Source organism: Odontesthes bonariensis, chromosome 19, assembly GCF_027942865.1.
Source record: "Odontesthes bonariensis isolate fOdoBon6 chromosome 19, fOdoBon6.hap1, whole genome shotgun sequence".
NCBI lineage: Eukaryota > Metazoa > Chordata > Actinopteri > Atheriniformes > Atherinopsidae > Odontesthes > Odontesthes bonariensis.
The window spans coordinates 17710346-17733978 of NC_134524.1; the positions used below are offsets into that span (position 1 = coordinate 17710346).

General features: G+C 39.5%; 2 protein-coding genes across 5 annotated transcripts; one reads left to right on the top strand and one right to left on the bottom strand.

The window, feature by feature from the left end:
- Positions 1-785: 785 nt before the first annotated feature.
- On the top strand, positions 786-6206 carry cmasa (cytidine monophosphate N-acetylneuraminic acid synthetase a). Its single transcript, XM_075451627.1, has 8 exons — positions 786-1157; positions 2130-2272; positions 2361-2516; positions 3154-3290; positions 3412-3506; positions 3735-3906; positions 3992-4157; positions 4288-6206. The coding sequence occupies exons 1-8, from the start codon at positions 892-894 to the stop codon at positions 4500-4502; spliced, it is 1350 nt and encodes a 449-aa protein (XP_075307742.1). The 5' UTR covers positions 786-891; the 3' UTR covers positions 4503-6206.
- An 823-nt stretch (positions 6207-7029) lies between these two features.
- On the bottom strand, positions 7030-22218 carry LOC142369287 (E3 ubiquitin-protein ligase TRIM21). Of its 4 annotated transcripts, none has more exons than XM_075451625.1 (16): positions 22059-22218; positions 18216-18291; positions 16867-17008; positions 16429-16681; positions 15075-15289; positions 14818-14922; positions 13430-13525; positions 12140-12373; positions 11910-12057; positions 11425-11472; positions 10713-10739; positions 9899-9963; positions 9682-9792; positions 9325-9443; positions 8468-8564; positions 7030-8310 (listed from the first exon to the last, which is right to left on the bottom strand). In XM_075451625.1, the coding sequence occupies exons 3-16, from the start codon at positions 17005-17007 to the stop codon at positions 8158-8160; spliced, it is 1812 nt and encodes a 603-aa protein (XP_075307740.1). In that variant the 5' UTR covers position 17008; positions 18216-18291; positions 22059-22218; the 3' UTR covers positions 7030-8157. The 4 variants fall into 4 exon arrangements, with proteins under 4 accessions (XP_075307740.1, XP_075307738.1, XP_075307739.1 ...); XM_075451623.1 differs by having other exon boundaries at positions 18216-18296; XM_075451624.1 differs by lacking the exon at positions 18216-18291.
- Positions 22219-23633: the final 1415 nt, after the last annotated feature.

Genomic DNA, 23633 nt, shown 5'->3' on the forward strand with positions numbered 1-23633 from the left:
CTAAACAGGCCACCAAACTGGGTCCCGGCGAGCCCGAAACACCGCTGGAAGCGGCCGCCACGGGAGGATCGGTGCCGTGATCTCTCGGCGGGACGCCGGCTGTAGGCGCTCCGCAGCTGGGCCGCGGCTCCGTTTCAGCTGATGACAACGTTCATAAACGAAATGAGATGGTTTATAGAGAGCCAACACTACTCCGTTTATTGACACTGTTTCAACATGTATTTATTTCCCTTCCCGATATATGAGCGATATTGACACGACATTGAAATGTGGTTGTAGCCTACCAATTGATGTGCCCCAAACGAGCGCCAACTCCTCCCGCAGCCTCCCCGTCCATATCCACCTGTTCCCCAGCCTCCTGCGCTGGTGGTTCAAATAAATACGGTTGGACACCTCGTGGAATAAACGGTTCATCTTCACTGCTGGAACTGCTGTCGTCCATTGTATTGAGCTCAATCCAGAGATACTGAATTATACGTCAGTATTTCGATCAGTATCAATCACAATCAGAGGCTAGTTCTGCGCTGTCTTCTGAAATGTACGTCATGACCTGTTGTCCAATCAGAAAGACGTATTTTATAACTTCACTAAAAATTACGATTTTGACAAGTACAACTTTCTCACTTTACTCAAAGTTTGAGTTTGTGTATTTTAGGTAACAATAGACGTATAAGGAACTTTAATTTTGTTAATTTAGTGGACCTTTAAGTCATAAAACACTTCCACATTCCAGTCCGGTAGGTGGCGGTATCAAACTCATGTAAAACCCAAAGAAGAAGGGAGAAGATAAACTGCAGCCTCTGGATTGGGCAGAGTTGCTGTGTTAGCTGGCTGGAGTTCCACGCCAAGACTTTGGACAACTAATGGGATGTTAATGTCTTGGAGGTCATAATGAAACGACGTCTTCAGAATGAGAACGGAAAGCGGGACGGCATCGTTTCAGAGGAAACCCGGACAGGCGATGAGAGTCAAAAAGCAACCGAGAAGAAGAGGAGAGGAGAAGCTGCAGAAGGAGGAGGGGAAAGACGTACAGCAGCATTGATTCTGGCCAGGGGAGGAAGTAAGGGGATCCCGCTTAAGAACATCAAAATGTTAGCCGGGGTTCCCCTAATAGGTTGGGTTCTGAGGGCTGCTCTTGACTCCAACATGTTCGACAGGTACATAATTATTGTATTATCATTATTATTAGTACCCAAAGTAGGCGAAGCAACGAGAGTGTAAAGACCGGATACATGCGCATTAGCTGCATTCAGTTATTTGGGAACATAAGATGATGTTGATCCGACTTTCCAAACCTAATTTCCAGCGATGTTTGCAAACTAATTTTTCCAGCTAGGAACATGGAACATGGTCCGATGGCAATGGACGCACCATATATGACAGCACGTGTGTGTGCTTTATGTCTGTACAACATTAGCAAACAAACAATGTTTGCATCATTTCCAGTCATAAGGGTGTGTTTTCCACTGCTGTAAAGGACAAATGAACACAAGGAGGGATGAAAATCTCCAGACTTTTTTTTCAGACTGATACCAAATCGCATCGCTAGAAAGGTGACAAGCAAGTAGTTCAAAAGGATTTTTTTTCTTAAAAATACTTCCCCTAAAGACATGACTTCTTGTTCAGTTGCGGGAGCATAGAAGCAAAAGATAATTACTAAGGCTTCTTTTGTTCTTTGCATTTCACAGCTTTCTTAAACGTCCCTGACCTCTCCCCTTTTTGTCCCCTTTACTTGAATTATGAAAAGTACACCAATTGTCCCTTTGTTTGAGTTTATCAGGTACTGTTTTTTTTTTTTTTTTTTTTTTAAAAGGTTCTCACGTTTCCTTGTTTAAATGAACATTTGCCAAGGAATTGTATCATATTTTGCATGACTACTATTTGTATTTCATCTTATTGGCCACTCAGCCTCTGCAGAAACTTGGACCATCAGAAATCTCTTCGAGTCACATTCTCAATTCTAGATTTTTTATTTTTTTTGTAAAACGATGTAAAAACAAGAATTTGTTTCAATTATACTAAAATAAACTATTATGAAAACGATTTTATAATTTAAATTACAGATGATACAAGACATAATAACATAAACAAAATAACAAAGATATTAACGATGGCATGTCTGCATTCAGCGTGTGGGTATCAACAGACCACGACGAGATCGAAAAAGTGGCGAAATCCTGGGGAGCCAAGGTGCACAGAAGAAGTCCAGAGGTCTCCAAGGACTCTTCTACTTCACTGGAAACCATCCAAGAGTTTGTCAGCCTCAACCCAGGTTTGAAAGCCACACCTAAACCGCTGCAGGCTTTCCATTGAAACTACTGCGGCTGTTTCGTTTGGAACGACTTCCTTTGTGTTAACAGACGTGGATGTGATATGCAACATCCAAGCGACATCGCCGTGCCTTCACCCATTTCACCTGAAGGATGCCTTGGAGATGATCACACTGCGCGGCTACAGCTCGGTCTTCTCTGTGGTCAGGAGGCACCAGTTCCGCTGGAAGGAGGTCAAGAGGGGATGTAAGTCAACAGATGTCACCTGATCATTTTATTTATTTATTTTTTTAAAAGACTAGATTACTTTGTCACAGCTTCAAATTCAGTTTTGCTTGGGGTCATTTTGGCCCTCAACTGTCACACAAGAGTATTCGGTTCGTCTTTAACCTTTGTCTACCAAAAGGCTCCAAGTTTTTTTTTTTTTTTTTTTTTTTTTTTTTTTTTTATATATTTTGTGTTAATTGTCTTGTTGCAGAAGTGTAATCTTTCCAGCATCTCAACCACGTGATATTAGCCTCCACAATGTGCTAATATTTAACCAAATCCATCCTTTGAAATGTTCCCTGTGCAACACCAGCCCTTTGCAAGGTCAATCTACTTTTGGGTGTTTTTTGTTGTTTTTTTTTTTTAAATCAAAATTTTCCGAGCAGCAGGTCTCGGTTTTTGGGCTTCCGGGTCTCAGATTGACCTCAACTCTTCCTACTCCCTTCCATTTCTGATTCACATTACAAATGGAAATGGCTTCCTTGATGGACTTTGGTCTCTTGTATTTTTTGGAAAAGCTACAGCAGAAGAAGTACTTGGCCGCTCAGTCCCTCTGTGCAAATAAGGAGCAAGCTAAATGATTATCTTGCATTTAATGGATCCTGTTTCCTCCCAGCCGATGACGTAACTCAGCCTGAGAATCTGGACCCCAAGAGGCGACCGCGGCGACAAGACTGGGATGGAGAGCTGTGTGAGAACGGCTCCTTTTACTTTGCCACCAAGGACCTCATTATGAAAGAGGGGCGTTTGCAGGTAATTGTGCCGCACGGCTTCCATTCTGTGCTCTGAAATGTATCAAGACGGGCCATGCTGTCCATCAGCTTCTTTGTGTAATGGCGTGTCTGATGTCATGTCTGTGCTGACCTGCCTTTAGGGTGGTAAGATAGGCTACTATGAGATGGAGCCACAGTACAGCGTGGACATAGACGTGGACATCGACTGGCCCGTGGCGGAGCAGAGGGTTCTCAGGTGAGACGCATAAACCATGTTTTAAACCAGATCACCATGAAAGATGCACTCTGTCATTAATTTAGGCCACTTCTCATATGTTGTGGGCCACTCCTACCCATTCTTCTTTTTTCTTTTTATTTTGCCTCCTTATTTTTCTGTCCTTCCCATCTGGACACCCAGATGGGACATTTTTTGTCGGATTCTTATACTTTTTTTGTGTGGCTCCGCCCGTGCATCTTCCAACAGATATGGTTACTTCGGTCAGGTCATGCCCGAGACGGTGCGCCTGATGTTCTGTAAAGTTTCGGGATGCTTAACCGATGGAAGGATCTTTCTGTCCGGATCCCAAGAAGAGATGGTGTCTGTCACCTCCGGAGACGTAGCGGGCCTTCACAAGCTGAGGAAGGACGATGTGGAGGTTGGATTCCTCAGCTGTGTATACACCGTTGTTGAACTGGCCCGTCTGTCACATAAACTCACTTACTACTGTCTCTCTTCACCAGGTCCTACTCCTGACCTCCAGCAAGGACCCTGTTGCCCAGTCATTGGCTGACAAACTGAGCCAGAGGACAGGCTGCCAGGTGACGCAGGTGGGAGAGGAGCCGCTGAAGGATCTGCAGCCAATCGTTGAGCAGAAAAAACTGGACTGGAAGGATGTGGCGTACATGGGTAAGGCAGCCACACCTTTACCCTCTCGAGATGAAAAACAGAAGGAAAGGAAACAAGTCGGCTGCTAAATTGCTTTTTGTAATCAAAGAGTAGCTTTTGCAAGGACTTCTTTGTTTTTCCTTCCTCTCAGGCAACGATGAAGAAGACACCAGTTGTCTGAACCTGGCAGGTTTGAGTGCTGTGCCCAGCGACGCTCCCGTGGACGCCATTAACGCTGCAAAGTACACCTGCCACCATGTTGGGGGCATGGGATCTGTGCGGGAGTTTGCTGAACACATCCTCCTGCAGAAGAAGAAGGCAAAGTCTCAGATGGAGCAGGACCACATCGACCGCACTAACTTCTGACGTGAAGTGGAGTCCACACTGAGTTTCTTTGAATGGCTACGTGGAGAAAAGATGAGCTGATTATATTACATAGGGTGTCAATACAATGATAACGTATTTCTTTGATATTTTGAATAAGATTACCTTTTGTTTAAACCTTTTGAAGGGACAATTTGGGTTTTTTGAGGTGAGGTTGTGTCAGGTGCGTAAGAGTAGTTGGTGCCTTACCTGCAGTGAAGGCAGGGAGGAGCTCTCTGCTTCAGCATATGGTGACAGCTGCCGTACGCTCAGTGCTGTGGAACAACACAGACATTGTTCAGTTGAGGAAATGGTGACATGTTGCCAAAAAAAAAAATCAGCAATGTAGCAATTCACTCAGCCGCTATGACATTTTTGAGGCTTGGGTTGCTTTAGATGCCGAACATTCTTTTCTCACCTGCTCTCAGTTGCTGTTAGCTTTGCTCCATGAGAAATCCGCCCTGCCTCTTCAAACAGACGCTGCTCTGACCACCGTGCGCCGAAGGTAAGGTGCTAACTACTCATAAGTATGTCACACAACCCAACTTTAAAAAAAAAAAAAAAAAAAAAAACTCAACTATCACTTAAAGTTTTAATTCAAGAAAAGTTTCAGAGTCCCACGACAAAATAATATCCTGCTGTGGAAAACTGTGTAGAAGATCCACTCCGAACTGTGTGAATTGTCTCCAGAAAATGTAAAAAATGCCCTAAGGTTTACCTGTCCTGTAGACATCAGTTTGGTTGTTACCATTCCTGAGAAAACAGCTGCCTGGAAACACTTTGCTAGGTCCTGATAGCTTTCTCCTGCCACGATTTGAATTTTTAAAGCGTTAAACTGTTAAAGGAGCAATTTGCTGCTGATTGTTGGGGCAAGGGGTTTGTTGTTCATCTTCTACTCACTCAACTAATCACAGTAACAGAAATTTGACCAGGGATGTCCAAAAATGTGCACGCAGGTGTAAATACGTATGTTTTTAGGATTTGTTCAATTAGAAGGACAATACTTTCACGGTCAAGTGCGATCCTGCTCGGTTTCTTGAAATTGTTTTGCTTGCATGCAGGTAAAAAGAGAAAATAAAGTTTAAAAAGAAAAAAAAAAAGGCCACTTTTCACATGAGTGCAGGCAGTCCACACTTTATTTAGATTTTTGGGAGGCACGCGTGTTAAAGTAGCAGGTGTCCTTTTTCAGATTCAAGCTTTAAAAACCACCTTTCAGAAAGTTGTAAAGATGCACAGCTAGGAATTCTAGATATTAGAGTCATCTGGTAATTTTTATTTTATTTTTTTTATATAAATAAAATTACCAGATGCCTCTAATGTCTAGAATTCCTCCGTCACGTACTGTAGATTAACATTTCACCACAAGATTAGAAAACAAAACGTACAAAGATTGGAGGACACGCATTGGAAACTGCACTTTTAGGATAAGATCATGAAGACTAACGCCAGCTGACACTAATACCTGAAATGGGAACGAAAGAACTTGTAATACACTGAGGAAAGTGCGCTGGTTGCCTCAGAGGAATCTTTATCGTGTTTGTTTCCGGATGCTAGTTTTACTGAAATAAAACTTGCTTTATTTATTGAGCTAACAGGTGTGAAACTGAGTATTTATCTGTGCTCATCTTTCTTCTATCCTGTGTTCTTTTTTTTTTTTCTTTTTTTTTTTTTGTCTATTAATAATTAAACTGTCAAACAAGCCATTTATATTGTGCGAGTCATTTTCAGTGAAGGTGTACTTTTAAAGTCTTGGTTTTGCTTCTTTAATGGCTTAATACAATTACAAATAATTCTGATGACCAACGCCAAATACTTGAATTCAAAAAGGGGAGTAGTTGATGCATTATTGCTTTCAGGGCCTAAATTGGCTTTAACTTCGTCCAAACTACTTTTCAAAATAAGACGAATGCGGTTTGTGTTGAACCTCTTGATGAAATGCACATGTACAAGATATGACCGATCGTCTTTGCTCCCCTTTGTCATAAAGGCAGATACAGATGTGAAGTAAAGCAGCTGTTACTACCAACCCTGTCCAACTCTGTAACTAAACATCCATAAAACTACAATGGCTGCTAAAACCAAAAATGGACCTCATTGGAGTCTATTGGGGTTACCTGTTGTAGACAGACATGATGGCGCAATATGACATTGGAACATGTTGTTTTTTTTTTTTTCTCTAAAGTAATGTGAACCCAACATTTCTTATTTGGACCCAGTTTTACACGAATGAAAACAAAGTTATGAATACTATTTTGGATCTCAGCCATCAGGTTCTCCTAAATGTGACACACTGGAATTTAAGGACACACAAAAAAAAGTAATTACAAGGTGTTGCAGCACTTTTTCAATCAATCTTTTGCAGGCATCTCATATGGTTATTAGATAAAGGGTAACAGATGTAGAATGGGATCAGTAACTCATGGCATTGAGGATAGTATGATCCTATCCCAACCCAACCCTTTCATTTGATTTTTAATATCAAGTATGCTTAAAAAAGCATTTAAAAAAAAAAAAAAAGACAAACCCAAGATTGAAAGTTTGGAAACCACTGATTTATTATTCAGCAATGCTTCAAATGTCATAATCACTTTTTTTTTTTCCAACAAGGTTTATATTCAAGCATGTTGGTACAAATACCCAAGAAATATATTAGATACCTCAGTAAATGCAAACTCTTAACAGAAAGGTTTTCTAAAATACAACAAAAGTAAATTTCCAGTTTCTTTACTCATTTTAAACTTTATTTAAAACCATGTTTTTTCAACTGACCAATGAGTCTGTCCAAGCGTAGCACAAAGTGGTTAGCCATCTTTGCTTGGAGGGCCTAGCCTTTGGCAGTTGCTCATTTATACCCAATTCTGACACGCACACCTGTCACCAATTACTTTGATAATTGAAGAATCATCTAGAGAGTGTTACTTGTATAATCTATGAACTTTTCTTGGCATCTCTATTGTTTTCAGTGTTGTTGATTTGTTCATATTTTCTGAATACAATGGAGCTGGGAAAGACAATGAAACTCATCTGCTTCGTGTCTTAAATAAAGGTCCAAATTAATTGACAAATGACTGATTTAGGTACTTGTTGCATTTCATTTAGTGTTGAAAACATGTCTGTTCTCGTGTCTCTCCACAGGAGGTACAGAGGATAAAAAACGACTACAGTGATAGAAAAACAGGTTTTTCTCCAAAATTACATTTTTTTTTTTTTTTTTACCATGTGCTCAGCTTTCATTTAGAATAAACCTAATAAGAAGGGCGGCAGCCGTGCTGTGGAAACTACATGTCTTTTTGTACAAAACTTAGTTGTTAACTAAGTAAATCAATAGCACTCGTTTGAAGCTACAACCAGTCGCTGTTAGCCTAGCTTAGCATTATAAACAAACATTGCTTTAAACAGTTAGCATAGTCCAAAAAAAAAACACTAAATAAAACTAATGTAAGAAAGCACTTAAACTGAGCTTTCCAAGTGGTGGCAGGTAGAGTTTGTTTTACTTGCAGCAGTTTTTATTCTTTATGCTAAGCTAAGCAGCATCTGGCCTCATTTTAACCATCAAAGGAAAGCAAATGTCATCAATAAATGGTCACATTAAAATCAAAGAAGCTTCAAAAAGCTAGTCACAGATTTATTGTCACAGATCATGTTTGTAACATAAGTGTCACTCTGACATGTTAACTGGTGTGATAATCAGCGGCCCGTCATTCTTTCCTGATTTATTAGTGCAGGGGCTGAAGAAGGGGTAGAGATTTTCAGTGAAAATGTCACTGAATGTATAGATGTGGACTTTGGTATCAACGTTGTAAAAAGACACCTGTTGGGTTGAGCACAAAGAGTTAAATTACACAACAGAACTATAGGGAAACACAGACTACCTTTAGCCACACGTTTAAAAAAAAATATTCATCAAAATGTTCATCATAAGTAGCTATAATCAAAACAGTTATTTAGATATGTTTTCCATCCTGTACCTGTCCTTTCTCATAGTCCACAAATATTCCTATCTTATGAGGTCGTAGGTTCAGATGGACGTCTGTGGATGGTTCACTGCGAAAGGCGTATTTACTCCTGAGGGTAGAGAAAGAAAGGAAAAGAAAAATGTCAAGACAATTTGCAAGCAAAACCGACCTCCAGGATTTAAGCTTGGTGGCAATGTACTGACATGTTTGTGCTACAATGTGTAGAAGACTGAAACTGCCGTGAACGAATAAGTCAATCAGCACATAAATGTAACTAAAATAAGAAGAACTTGGTGCAATAATTTGTGTATAGAGTGCTTAAATTTTCATTTGCATTCATTTAACTTTGTGTTAATACCCCTATTGATTTTATTCAGCATTTCATTTATTGAATAAATCAAAACGAATTATTCTTGTACATGGCAGCTAGTTTTGTTTCAAATTTGTGACCACAATTCTGTACTGTATTCTCACTCAGTTTGGTTACATTTTGACACCAAAAACTATTGAGTCCAAGTCAGAAAGCGGTCATGATTTGGCTTGAAATATATCTTTCACAACACTAAGCCAGCGAGTTAAAAAATGACAAAGTGTGTTACATCAGTACTTGGGGATTATTTTTTTTACAGGTTCACTTCCTGGTTAACATAACAGGACTGTCACATTTTTCAAACTGATTACTGTGGACTTGATCACCAACAGTTATGACCAATAATTATATATGGTGTCAATAATGGCTGTGAATAATGAATGTGAATCCTTGCATGTTAGCTGTATACATAAAGAAAAACATCTTTTAAAAATTCAAATGCGCGTGACTCAGCAAATATTCCAGTTTACTGTGGATAACCATCTTGATCTAAACTCACCTGTCTCTTAAACTGAGGAACCAGAAGCCATTGTTTGGGGTATAATCAATCTTTCCTTTCCTGCTGACTGATTGCCTGGCCACACCAAGATCCCAGTCAGTCTTCCCGCCCACCTCCACCTGGTCACCGGAGCCAAAACACGTTTGTGATAAAATACTGAAACTTACTAGAGCCAAATAAAAAGTCTTCATAGAGCTGAAATGTCAAAGTAGACCTAAAGTTTTAAAGGAGATCAGTCTTGCTTTGCAGCAATTTGGTCTTGCAAGAAAATTTTCTCACGAGTTTAATACCATTTTACACAGTGTTCTACTCAGGGTCGGCCGTGGTAATGGCTACAAAAAGGAGAGAGCCTTCTACCTCCCAATAGTGTCTCCCAGAAGAGATGGCCTCCCTCCCCAGGACACAGACAACTCTGTCAAACCTCTCCGGGTAGTCCGGCATAAAATGATGTCGATCCGCACACCTCACCTGTAGAGAACATGCAGATTATCAGTGCCAAACGTTGCACCCTGTATGGCTTCAAAAACAGGGATTATCTCTGAGTGATGAACTACTGAATGCTGCAGTGTCTCACACTTTTCATGTCCTCTGAAAGCATCAGCCTGGGATGGGCAGTATTGGAGTCCAGGGTCACATCCACTGTGTTGAAGAAAGATATAAATAATTCTGCTCTTCTAAACTCATCCTAAACTCCACTTACCTTCTCATTTCATGTCATGGATCTACCATGTTTTTTTAAAAAGTCTCACTGGATTGGATTGAATATGTAATACCTTGTCCGTACGTATTATTATGTGCAGCTGTAACTTAAGCAACTTCCCTTCCGGATCAATAAAATTTTTTGCTTTTATTTTTAAAAACGTGATAAAGAAAGTAAAATAAGTGTAATATATCTACTCTTGCAATCAAATTTGATCCCATGTGGCTAAATATAGAATTAATTTGGTCCTATGAAAATAGGACAACTGACAGCTGTAAATGTTGCTGTTTATAGTTTCAGTGGGAAATGCACATAAAGTGAAATTTCCACCTTTTGATTAAAACAAAAACTGAATATTCATCAGCCACATCTATATCTATTCAGCTCCCCTGCAACAAATAACATTACAGGTCATTCCTGCCCCTGCACTAACTACACTGATTGTTATATTATTGCCTGTAAACAGTAATGAAAATGAAAAAATTGAGACGCTACGGCAAATATTTGAGTAAGTAGCGCTGTAAGATTGTTCAGTTTTTCTTATACTGTATGTCTGTCGTGAATGTGAGATTTCTGATGGCACTTTAGGATTTCGCAAGGCCCATGAACTTGAAAGAAGAATCCACACAAATGTTTTTAGGTTTATCAGTGACACAAACTGGGAGGGTTAGGAATGACTGTTACATACGTGCATACTCCTGCACTCTCTTCACCCCTGCAACAAAAAAAAAAAATATATATATATGAATATTACACACTGTTACAGCTAACTGTTAGAGCTTAGTTTAAGGTGAAGGGCAGATATTGTCACCAGTTTTCGTGACGTGTAAACATTTAGGGTGGAGAGGTATGGAGAACTAAAACTGCCACAATCTGAAAAAAATACATACAGGGCTCAATGAATGAGTTAATATGATGATAAATGCTTATAATTAAGTAAAAAAAATCATTTATGCAATATTAGATGTGATGTGAAATGTGCAATAAGATAATTTATTTGCTTAAATATATAATTTTTTTTTAACTGCATTTGTTTAACTTTGTTTACATCCCTATTTATTTACATTACCATTTAATGCCAATTTGTTTTTGGTATTGTATGTAGGAAATTTGTTGTTTGTTATACCTCTATTTATTTAAGTATTCTTTTCACATACATAGTCTTGCTCGATAATTTGTTGTTATAATTTAATCATTTATTTTTTATTCAAATTTTGCTCTCTATATAATTTATGTACATGTTTCCAAGCCCATTTGTTTACCATGTTTTCTTTTTACATTTTTCTGTTTCGGTTTGTGCATCCTGTATGCATTTCTGCTTTATTACGCACATGAGCAAGGCTCATTTGTTTTTCTGATTATGGCAGCGTCAGTCCGCCACATTAAGGGATTGAACTCACTGGGCTGCATTCGGATTGGACTCGGTTCCTCTACTGGGGCAGGAAAACCTGGACACAAACAACATGAAGTATCAGTAGTTGGAACAAGTTTATCTAAACTTCAATTCATGGTTATAGAGAAAATTCGATGTGAAAACATGGAACTTAACTGAACTTGGATCAACTTGCTAGTCTAATCAGGTATCAAATGTATTCCATGCGTCATAATTAAGAGCTCAGAATACATTCTGCCACTAGAGGACAGTGTTTAATTGTTTACAATGTATCAAACTATAGTTTCTGACCACCAAAACTTAATAAAATGTGTTTTTTCAATGCACAAAAATGATTTTATACTGGGAAAACACTCAAGACAAAATGTAGTCCGTGTTGTAGGGGAATTTCTTCAAATACGCCAGTTATTTAACAAACATTTCCTGTTCTTCCAGTGTTCTTTATGGTCTGTTAATATTGGAAAAGAGCCACAGGTTTCACATTGCACTGACCAGTTTCTAAAACAGTCTTCAGCTCTTCCTGGAACTTTTCCACCAGACCTGCCAGAGATCTGTAGACCGCGGCTGTTCCCAGGTCAGAGTTCAGTGACACCCCGGACCAGTCTTTGGCAGGTGGGGTTCTGGAGAGGATGGGGAATGTCTGGGAACAAAACAAGAATAAATAAAGGAGTATCAGAGGTGTCCTCTTGACTTAACTTACTAAACCTTACAGTCTCACCAACCTTGACACAGTGTATCTGGTCGTCTGATTGGCCGAGCTCGATGAGAGCCTTTTCTCTCTTCTGGAGCTCTTCAACCTCCCGCTCCAGCTGTCGTATCATCGTGTCAGCATGGTGCTCTGCCGCCCTTCTGCTGATCTCCATCACCTCCATCAGCTCTGCCTGAGAGCGTTCAATGGCGGAAGCCAGCATGGAGAACAGACACACACTGCCTGCCGTCTCCCTGTCCACCGCCCTCTGGTAAGTTTAAACACGTGATTTAAATCTGTGCTGCACTCACCCTGTTTTCATGCTTTCTGGCTGCATACAAATCCATTGGTTTGGTGCAATCTCCAAATCAGAGTAAAGCTTTCATCGATAAATTCTGGATCAGATTTGTCACTGGGACTATAAGCAGTTTAAACTTTGAATATCTTATCTTGAAAAATAATGGCTACGTGTTATGAAATAATCCCTAAAATTAGGACGTCATAATGTAAAAATTTAAAGTAAACTTGAATAAGATGTGGTGAAACTGGATAATTTGGCCAATGGACAGAGCCATCCAGTAAAAACATGTATTCATTCACTCCAAGATTAGAGAATTGAACTATTTCAAATTTTTTGGGAAAATGAGTAATGATAATAATTGTAGTCTAAGATTCTAGCACAAATGACGACAAAAAAAATACAAAAATGATTGACCAAGAATAAACATATTCATTTATAAATCAATAAAATTGTAAATGAATAAAAGAATGAAACCTTTTTTAAAAATTTTAAAATAAATATTACAGTTTTGAATATACTCATCATATCAACAAGGCTAATTGATTAGCAAAAACCCTGTTTGAGCTTGGAAACACCCCCCCCCCCCCTTTTTTTTTCAATTTCTAAAGATTATACACGTATACAAAAACCAAAACACTTGTTATTGCAACAAAAAAAATGGTTCCCAATAGACCCAAAATAAATATATACCAGTCCAAAAATGTTTGAAAACGCTAAAGTTGAGGTAAGATGCCTAAAGTTCTGTTTAGTTTTTTTCATGAATCAACCATGAAACAAAAAAAAAGCGAAAAAATCTTCAGCAAAAAATCTGATAAAACCAGACATTATATCCCAGATATTAAGTCCCTGTCCCTGTGAAAGTTTGTTGAGGAAGCTGATGCGTGTGCAAGAAAAGCTGACGGAAAATGGAGGACAGCAGGATTTACAGGTTTAAATGTGCAAGTGTGGTAGATTTACAAGAAAGTGTGTGTGCGTGTGTGTGTGTGTGTGTGTGTGTGTGTGTGTATGTGCGTGTCTGTTTACCTCCATTTCAGTCACTGACATCCTGATCTCTTCTATCTTGCCCATTCGCTGAAGGATCATCTCCTGGATCTCCTGCTCTGACACCCTCAGCTGTTCCTACAAACCCACACATGGTCGTGTTTTTTGTCACTTCAAGGGCATTACACCCGCTGACCTACGCTGATTTTTATGATGACCTGTCCTAACCCACTAATTGCCCAACATAACCTCTCAGCCAGTCGAACAGGTTTATGTCCCCACAACACAAGTAACACAACTGCACTCAAACACTAGTAGCACAAAAGAAAAAACACTCAATTGCTCCTTTTTATGTTTATTTTAATTGTTTTATGGAAATTACTTCTTCTTGTTGCTCCATCACTTCCTTTGTTACACCTCTGTTACGTTTTCAGTGATGTGGTGTGGCTAAATTGATACTTGTTTCATTATTTGATCCATCACTTTGGTTCAGCCTTAAAAGCCTTAAAAATGACCATTTTGATGACCATGAAGCATTTTACCAACAGAATTGCTCCTAATAACTTTGTTGATGCCATGTATAGCACTTTGTGCTACATTTTAATGTATAAAAAGTGCTTTATAAATAAAGTTTGACTTGATTTGATTTGATTTGATTGACTTACTTTGAATTCTGAATACTAATTCTTATGACTAATGAAGTTCGTATCAGACCGTGTATTTATAAGCAAGTGTTAACATACTAAAAGAAGACAGAGAACACTGTGAGCGTCACATCTGCTTATCATCAACATGTAATAGTGCTGGATTTTACCATTTGAGCAGGTGCAAACTAGTCTCACACATGGCTCCAAACTCCTATTACAGTTTGAGCACACAGTGCAGGCCAACTCCGAATAAAATGGTCGTGAAATTATCAATGTGAATCTTATTCAACTTGACTTTGAAGCTCTGCTCAAAATGTTCCACAGCACACGCATAGGATTTAAAGAGACATTTTATGAAAAAAATGAACTAAAAAGCTAAAAAAATGAATGAATAATACAACACAAAAACACAAAATTACCCTGAAAACAACTTGATTGAGCCATTTAACTGGACTGCTGTCCAAACATTTGGAGACATTCTGCCTCCTCTAACTTTCTCTGTGGGGGATCAACTTACATGTAAGTCTAGCCAAATTCACTTCACAGACATTGACTTCACGTTGCTTGAAAGGTGATTTATTTTCAGATGACGCAGGGGTTCCAAGAAAGACATTCTTGATGTCACACGTCAACCATCAGCCGCGTTGTAATTATTTGTCAATGTACTTCCTCTTACAGCCATTGCTCTTTGTTAAAGAATGATATGCTAACTCCCCCAAATTTGAATGATTCACTCCAAACATCAATATGTTCTCGGTCTCTTTCTCTGTTTTGCTCTCTAACCTTAGTTTTCATCCATTCAGTCTCAACCGTCACAGTGTCGTGATCGTTGTGATCCTCGGTCTCACACTCGGGACAGATACACACCTGGTCGGTCCTGCAATAAACCTGGAAGTAATGAGAGAGAGAGTGTTGCACATTATTCTTAAGTACTTCTCAGTAATGAGTAATGATAACAGCAGATGTGGTGACGCTCAAACACAAAGCATGCAGAGCCACGGGAATGTGAAAGCGATCATTGTTTTCCAGAGGTCTTTTACCAGTATTCCCCTCTGGTGGATGTCACACAAAGGGAGGTCCTGGTTGCTAGCAGCCCCACTCAGAGTGAACCTTCTGCGGCTGCTGGAACGGGAGCTCGGGTTCAGAGGTGGAGGATGAGTGGGGGGGTGGTCTACACTTGTCATGGTAGTGTGGTTCGGGAACGATGACGCCAGTGAGTTTGCATTGTGTGAAAGCAATGCCGAGATGGACACACCTGCAAAAGTAGAAGATACAACAAAAAGTCAAGGAAGCTATCAGCTGCTGTGTGTTGGTAGTCAGTCCACCTCTTTAACACTTTAACACTTTGACACGAAATATTTCCACAACTACTGCAGAGAAAGAGTGTAAGATCGTTGTGCAGAACTTGGGAGGTTTTATATTAGGCTAACAGCAATTCCAAAGCAGTGTTAACATTCCCACAGAGCTGTGTGGTTGAAGCTGCTGCTGGATTACATGACTTACATGTTTTCCATGCTTTCTTTGACAAATTGAAAACATCTGCCCTGAAAAAGATCTTCCAAGTTTTTCACTTTGTTCCTCAACAGTCTAGGGAAATCATTTCATACTGGAGATGAAATATTTAGTAATATCACGCGTTATGTCATGAAATTAAGCATTTTTTTGCACTAAGCACCCGCATCTGTGAGTGTATCCAGATTTGACTTTAGATTTTGCATATTTTTTCTATCTATCAATATTTTCAAGTTTTTATTTCTTCTATTCGGTAACTTTTAAGGTAGGAAGAAGTTAATTATGGAAAACTGAGGCCAGTTTTGGAAGTGGAGCACCAAGACTTCACACTTTACTAGAATGTCACTGTTTTGTGGTTATGTCTGCTTCCTCTATACAGTCTTATGATGTCATTAATCCAGGGGAAATTTTGTTGTTCTTACTGTGTCAAAGGTTGGTTAATTTAACATAAACCTGAATGCTGAACAGGGAGAAAAATTGTGCACTGATAGATTACAATTATCTACTGTTGTTGGCTTACAAACCACATTCATTTTGATCAATACGCCTGAAAGTAAAATTTTAAAACGTAATTTGCAGTTATAACATTGTAACATTGTATAGCCACAGTTTGATTTACAGAAGCTTATCAGTGTTGACATAACCCTTGTTGGAAAATTATTGAGTTACAAAATGGTTGAAGCAATGGAACACAAAGAGAGTGTTGTGTGAGATTGTGTGTCATTTGATGCGTTCATAAAGAATCAACTAATGTCCCGTTTATAAAATTACGAACATGAAAATTGAATAGTTTCACTGATAATATTGAATGCGCAAACAAAGGTGTTCCGTTATATAACTTAAATCAATTATCTATCAGTCACTCGGAACACTTTGGCTTACTCTGAGGAGGACCATCAGTGGTTGAGATGGGTATCTTTGGCAAAGGTCGAGGCAATTTCTTCCTCAATTCATCATATAAGCTATCTTGTATGCTTCCATCTCCTCCTCCTCCTTTTCTTCCCCTCTTTTCTCTTCCCGCCACTCCTCCACCTCTCATGGATTTGAACTGCTCGGTGATCTCGCGCAGCGTCCTGTTGATCTGGAGGTCCGGTCGCTTCTGGAAGGTCTTCTTGCACAGAGGACACTGGCAAACCTGTGGGAGGAAGGATGGAGAGATGGATGTGGTTAAAAAGAGCAAAGAAAAGACTCAAGAGAAGGCATGCACAGACGAGGGGAAGCGAGGAAAGAAGGAAAGTTAAGAAAAAAAAGACAGAGAAAAAGGGAAAGAATGATGAAAGAGAAAGCAAACTGTGGAAGGAAGCCCTGACGCTAACACACCTTAGCTCCATCCCAGTATCTGTTGATGCAGGACATGCAGTAGCTGTGGCCACATGGTGTGGACGAAGGGTTGGTGAACACATCAAGGCATATGGAGCACTGGAACTGCTCATCAGACAGGAAACTGCCATGTAAAGACATCCTGTAACAGAAGAGGGAGAAACTCTGATCCAAAATTCCCCAGAAAACCAAAACAAAGTGGAGAATCAGCTTTCAGTGCGACTTGAATTAATCAACCCACTTGAGTCACTTGGATCTGAGCTAGAAAATCATTTAAACAATCGTTAAGTTGACAAAAAAAAGGTAACAACTGAGTATTACTTACAACGATGCACTGGGAGATTGGATCGAAAAAGAAAAAGTTTTCAGTGCAATCTGTTGGTTTCCTTAGCTAGGAAATTGTTTTTGAATTGGCTCTATATGAACAAATTGGATTATTTTATGAATAATTATGATTACAATGAATTGAATTCCAATTGGCTTGAATTGGACTTTATAATCTAAGTGCCTTGAGATGACATTTGGTGTATTTGGCGCTATATAAATAAAACTGAATTGAATTGAATTGGCTTTGTAGACCCCCTTATAGCAGCAATAACTTGAAATAATTGTTTTATGTAGGACGTCATCAGTCTGTCACATTGTTGTGGAGGAATTTTGGCCCAATCGCTATGTTGCTGCAGTGCATTGAGGTTTGTTTCTGCACTGCTCTCTTTAGGTCCCACCAAAGCATTCAAGTGTTCAAGTGTGACATGTTCAGTCGTTTCTCTTTCAGAAATTCTGCTGTAGACTTGCTGCTGTGCTTGGAATCATTGTCCCAGCTGGATTTTTGGGATCCTGCGTGACCTAGTTTCAGCCAAGCTTTAGCTGTTGGACCGATGCCCAGGCTGCAAAGCAAGCCCAAATCATCGTCCCTCCACCCCAGCTGGTTTGAGCTGATATGCTGTATTTGGTATTTGTTCCAGAAGTCTTGTGGTTTGCCCAGAGGCAACTTTGCAACTTTCTCATTCTACGCAACATGTTCATGCTGTGAGCTGCAGTGAACAAGAGCCAAGAGTGTCAGCCCTCACCATGTGAATGTTTTAGTTATATAAACTGACTGCTGTGACAGGGACACAGAAAAGGGGTTTGGAAAGGGATGAATGATTATCTAACAAGCTCTTTATTTTATGTAACGTCGTCAATCAAATCCGAAGGGTCAGTGCTGAGATGTGGTGTTTTGTGTCAAAACAAGGCAAAAGGAAAACTTTTGAAGGAGAGATAAGGAAGGCCAGGGTGGTCAAAAAAGAGCTTTAAGGAGCTTAAGCTGAAGTTATGAGAGATAAATTGAAACATTATGCAACACAAACCTATCTCCATTTGTCACCACAAATCAGATTGGGATGGTCAGAGGACGTCAGGAATGAAGTGGTGCAAGATTCTGTCCTGCACTGTCACGTACAGAATGTTCAAACACATGCAGATATTTTTGTATTGGTAACAATTATATGAGCCAACACATTAATTCACATAATACATACATACATAAAGAGTATTCCCCATGATTTCACTATATATTTCTGCTTATCCATGTTCAGTGTTATGGGAGGGGCTGATAACTATAACTGCTGCTTGATAGTTTAAGCATTTAACAATATACACCCATACTTTAAATATCACTTATTCAAAAGAGTGTCACATTTCTATGTTGTCTCAGTATTTTCCTCACATGAACAATCCGCATGTTTTGGAAGGACTGTGTTGAAATACAGGCGTCAAAGTGGAAACCCAGTTTAACAAAAGTGAATATCTGTATTTTCCATGCAAGCCATTCAAAATGACCCGTGAACACCAGAGCTTACTCGCTTCTGTTTGCCTGCATCCTGGTTTCACATGGTGGAACTGCAAAAAAAACTGGGAAAACTGTGGCCAAACAAGCCATACTTTTCTAATTCTGCTGTTGTGAACTTTAGCATTTAACATGCTAACTGAGGCCTGTAGAGTCTGAGATGAAGCTGTGGGGTTTTCTACAATTTCTTTGATCGTTGCAAAGTCTGACCTTAGGGTGAACTTGCAAGGATGTCCACTCAGCAACTCTCTTTAATTGGTTTTCTACTTGTTAAGGCCCTGTTACACTGTTGCGTATGAGAGAAGCGTATGAGTTGCGTATGAATATTAATAATATAATTTTTATACGCACGAAAAGTCCTTGAAAATAAAGAATTGTGCGTATACTTACCGTATTGAACCTATGAGTAGCGTATGAGTAGCTTATGGTCAGCGTATTGACAGCGTATGGCCAGCGTATGTCAGCGTATGAACAACGTATAACCAGCGTACTCTGCGTATGACTAGCGTATGAGTAGCATATGAACTGCGCATGCCCAGCGTACGTTTCAACGCGCCTATATCAGCAGCCTTTCCACATTGCTCCATTATTGCAGTAGACGACGTGCTATCAACAACTCTCGAGACATTCATCTCGATCGTGCCTCCCAAGAAGCAATCGTCGTTTGCCCGGGCCCTGGGTCGAGGAAAAGGCAAAAAAAAACACAAGAATCATTCTCACCCAAACCTGCTGAAATGCCTGATGCACCTGCGGCTGATGAGTTACATGCTTCTGAGCGATCAAGTTCCCCAACTCCTCCTCCTGACCGCTCCTGTGAATCGTCGGTTGCCTCAGATATGTCAGATATGTCTGCCACGGCAGACGGGCGGAGGCTATAAATACGCTAGCTGTACGGTACACCTTCATGCCAATGTATGGCAACTTATGTCCAGCGTTCTCGACCTATCAGTAACGTACCTATATCGTACCTCTAGTGTATTCAGCGTATGCCAAGCGAATGCTTAGCGTATTAACCATACGCACAAAAGTTTTGAGCATGTTCAAAAATTTATTTCTGCCTCAGCGTATGCCAGCGTGCTTGAAACGTATACAACCTATGCCTAACGTTCCCCTAGCGTATGTCAGCATATACCAGCATATGAGTGATAATTTTCATACGCACGCATACGCTAGTGTCATACGCAACAGTGTGACAGGGCCTTTAATAATCCTTCACACTGTAGAATGATGCAAATTGTTTGGAAATGGCCTCATGACTCTTCCAAAATTGATGGCCAGGAACAATTGCCTCTCTAAGATAATTCAGTAGTTGAATAAATTGGGACAGGAAGATCAGTGACCTATGAAGAATTTGTGAAAACACAGTACAGACTGAGCTATTGTACCACTAATCTGTCCTGCTCTGACTTCCTATAAGGATGTCGCAGACAGTGACCTACTTACACAACCTGGCTGTGAAAAACAAATGGGTTCAAGAATCAGATTTGGCATTATCGCTGAAAATCTGAGTTCCTGTGACAGTGTTAAGGACAGTGAGTATTGTTCACCTCGATGGATCACGTCCAAGGAAGAAAACGTTTTTTTCCTTTGACAGAAAAAATGCATAACTAAACTTCAGAACCCGAGCAGTGATGGATGCACAATCAGTCAGATGAGATGAAGATACACTTGTTTGGCTTAGATGGGTCCTGCGTATTTGGTGTGAATTTGACCAGGACTACCACAGTAAATAGATATACTTGACAGTTGGGGATGGAGGCGAGGGTGTGAAAAGGTGATGCATTTTATGATTGTAGAAACTATGGAAAAGGTATAATCTCAAAGTTTCTGAAAATTTCACTTAATTTCTGTGCATATTCTCAGTCATTTACATAAAAACATGGCATTTGAGATTATTTTCGAAGTTCAATTGCCTTTTTTTAAACACGCTCACTAACCGAATGACAGCGTATGGCGAATGAATTCAATCAAGCCAGTACCTTTCCGGAAATGTGTCTGCTGCAGCTGCCGCTACAGACCGTGGTGAAGTTGGTTGGATATTGGTTTGAAAAAAAAGACACCCTATTTCCTTATTCTGAATATCTGTCGAATATTCAATATCAAACCAACTTCACCACGCTCTGTAGCGGCAGCTGCAGCAGACACATTTCCGGATAGGTACTGGCTTGATTAAATTCATTCTGGACTCTATATCCGACCACATGAAGACCTCGGGACACTTCGGTTTGGCTTCAGGGACTCTCTACTCACTACCACGTAAGTGTTATGTTGTTTGGAGCTGTGGAAGAGGTATAAAAATAGCGTTTTGTAGCGATGACATGATTTGCCCCATTCACGTCCAGGCTAACGACTTTTGGCTAAAAACGGTCAAATCGAAATTCTAAAAACACATCCGAATGACATGATTTTGATGTCAACTCAACGTATGTACTCCCAACATCCCGTAAATTGATCTAAAGTGCATTTTACTCCAGATTATCCCTTTAAAGCCAGGAATAGTTTGTGTTTTAGGGATGTTAAAGCACAGCCTTTCAAAACCCTGAGGTTCGCTTTGTGACAAGAAGGAAAAGTTTAAGTTCTTTTGGTTGAGCTCCATTGAGATGACATGAATCAGTGGGTTTCTCCCTTAAAACAGCAGGGAATAATAGAGGAAATATGTCTGAGATAAAAAACACAGCAATTAATAAATCATATGCCCCTTTCTCATACCATCTTCCCTGATTGGTCTTCGAGTTCCTCTGTATCTGTGAAGTGTCCATCTCTGAGCCTCTTTACCTCAAGCAAACTTGGTTGTAACCAAGAGGTTAAGAGGTTAAAAAGCCTGAAGCAAGCACCTGTACTCATAACAATACATTTTGTCAGTGTGAGCCATATTAAAAAAAATGAGAAATTCCTGCAACCTGAATCAAAACAAATAGAGTCAAGCCATGACATCATGAGTAAAGCCGACTCGTAATACACAAACAAAGGTGTCGTGTTTTCATATCTAGAAGGAAGCTTTTTACCTCACAATTACACAAAACTATCTTCAAAAAAATGTAGATTTAGGATTATTTTCAACTTTAAATAATTTTTTGTGTTCAAAGTATTTTTGAATGTGACAATTCTATGTTCGCCTATTCATTGAACTGATCATATTTTGGTTTTGTCGTGTTAGTCAGAAAGCATTAGTAAAAAGCAGCCTGCTTTCAATTAACAATGTCAAAAAATAGTTACGTTTGCATTTAACACCTTTCAAGTGACCCTTCACGTGGTTGAGCAGCTGAACAGCACATTAGACAATGCCTACAGTTTGTCTTTAAAGGTTAATTTGTGCTACTTTAGAGAAGAACTGGAAATCAAAGAGTCGAGGAAAAGCTCATACCTTAAAACAAGCGAGGCTTTCTATCCAAAAAGATCCAAAGATTTTCCAAAACTCTTCTGCTCTACTTTGGTTGTATCCTGATTGTAAATGCTATTACCTGTAAAGTGTGTCTGCGTCTTAAAGGTGTAGAAATGTGTGTGTTCGCAAGAGTAGTGATGTTTTTTTCCAGCAGAACAGAGAGCCACACCACGCCCACCCACCTGTCTTTCCATTCACCGGGTAAATGTGGAAGGACTGGTTATGTTGGGGGAACACAAACAGACATGTGCTGTAGAGTAGGCCAAAGGGCATCAGATCCGATCCTCAACAAAACTTTCCGAATTCATCCAACAAAATTTTTAGTGTTTTTCTTACTTCAGTCAGAGAGAAATGGAGTTTCCTGCAAGTGAGAACAAATAAAGTTTCTTTTATAACAAAAGACATCACAGCCACAGTGACTTCATAGACTCTGATTTGATAAACATCGCTGCATCACATATCACTTATAGTCGTTAAATTCAAAAGGATTTGCTGTCACCTGTTTTACATTTGAGACAGAAAAGTTGAAGCCACGCCATGCTGAATGTTGGGTTTGTTTATGCACCATATTAAAAGGATCTTTCTTAAAATGAAACGGTCTCAGGGTGATATTTTATGCACATACTATAAGACAACACAGTATGCTTTACGCCACATAATAAAATGATATATCAAAAACACATCCATCAACTGCAAGTTATAAAAAAACATGAAAGGATTATAGCAAATCTTTATTAACAATGTAGTGACTTCTAACACCCTCTGACAACGACTATAAATGAAAAAACACGGCTGAATGTATTTGAAAATTGTATAATTGGTTTAATTTACAAAGAAAAAAGAGTATCAGATTTGGCAGGGAATTAGAATTCAGCATAACACTGGCTTGTTAATTAGCACTTTTTACACACAGTCACGGCAAAAGTGTCTGTAAGCTTTCTTAGATTTGTTCAATTAAAGTTAACTGCGTTGAGTTGAGGTGAAATTAAGCGTTAAAAGAGATTAAGCTTGTTCGGCATGTCTGTTGTCTATGTTGGTGTATGATCATCATTCCCCTTGTTTGGCCTTTTAGAAAGCTAATTTGCATTCGTAAAGCATTTGTAAATATCCAGTATAGCTACTCTAAAGAAGTGAACTTTAAAACCAACTCTGTTATGTACATTTCCGTGCCTAAAACTGCCCAGAAGTCCCCCGAGGCTGAGTTACGACAATTCTGAACTTTGGTTTCCTGCCCGACGACATGACACGGCAGCGTTTATCACACTGGCAACTAAAGTAGTTAAGGACACACTTTTTCCATAACAAATGAAGAATCAAAAAAGAACAACAAGATATTGCATCACAGACAAACAAAAGAAAGACACGGGACAAGAATAAACATCAATTTAGATTAGAGAATTGCTTGGCTTTGTCAGTAACGTTAACCATTCCTTCCTCAGCTGTGTGTAGGCTGTACATTAGAGGAGATTGAAGCTGTGGTTGTTTCCTGTAAGAAACCAACTACTGCAACATGTTAACATGTCTCTCGGATGAAGCCTCAGTTAGCCACCTCACTTC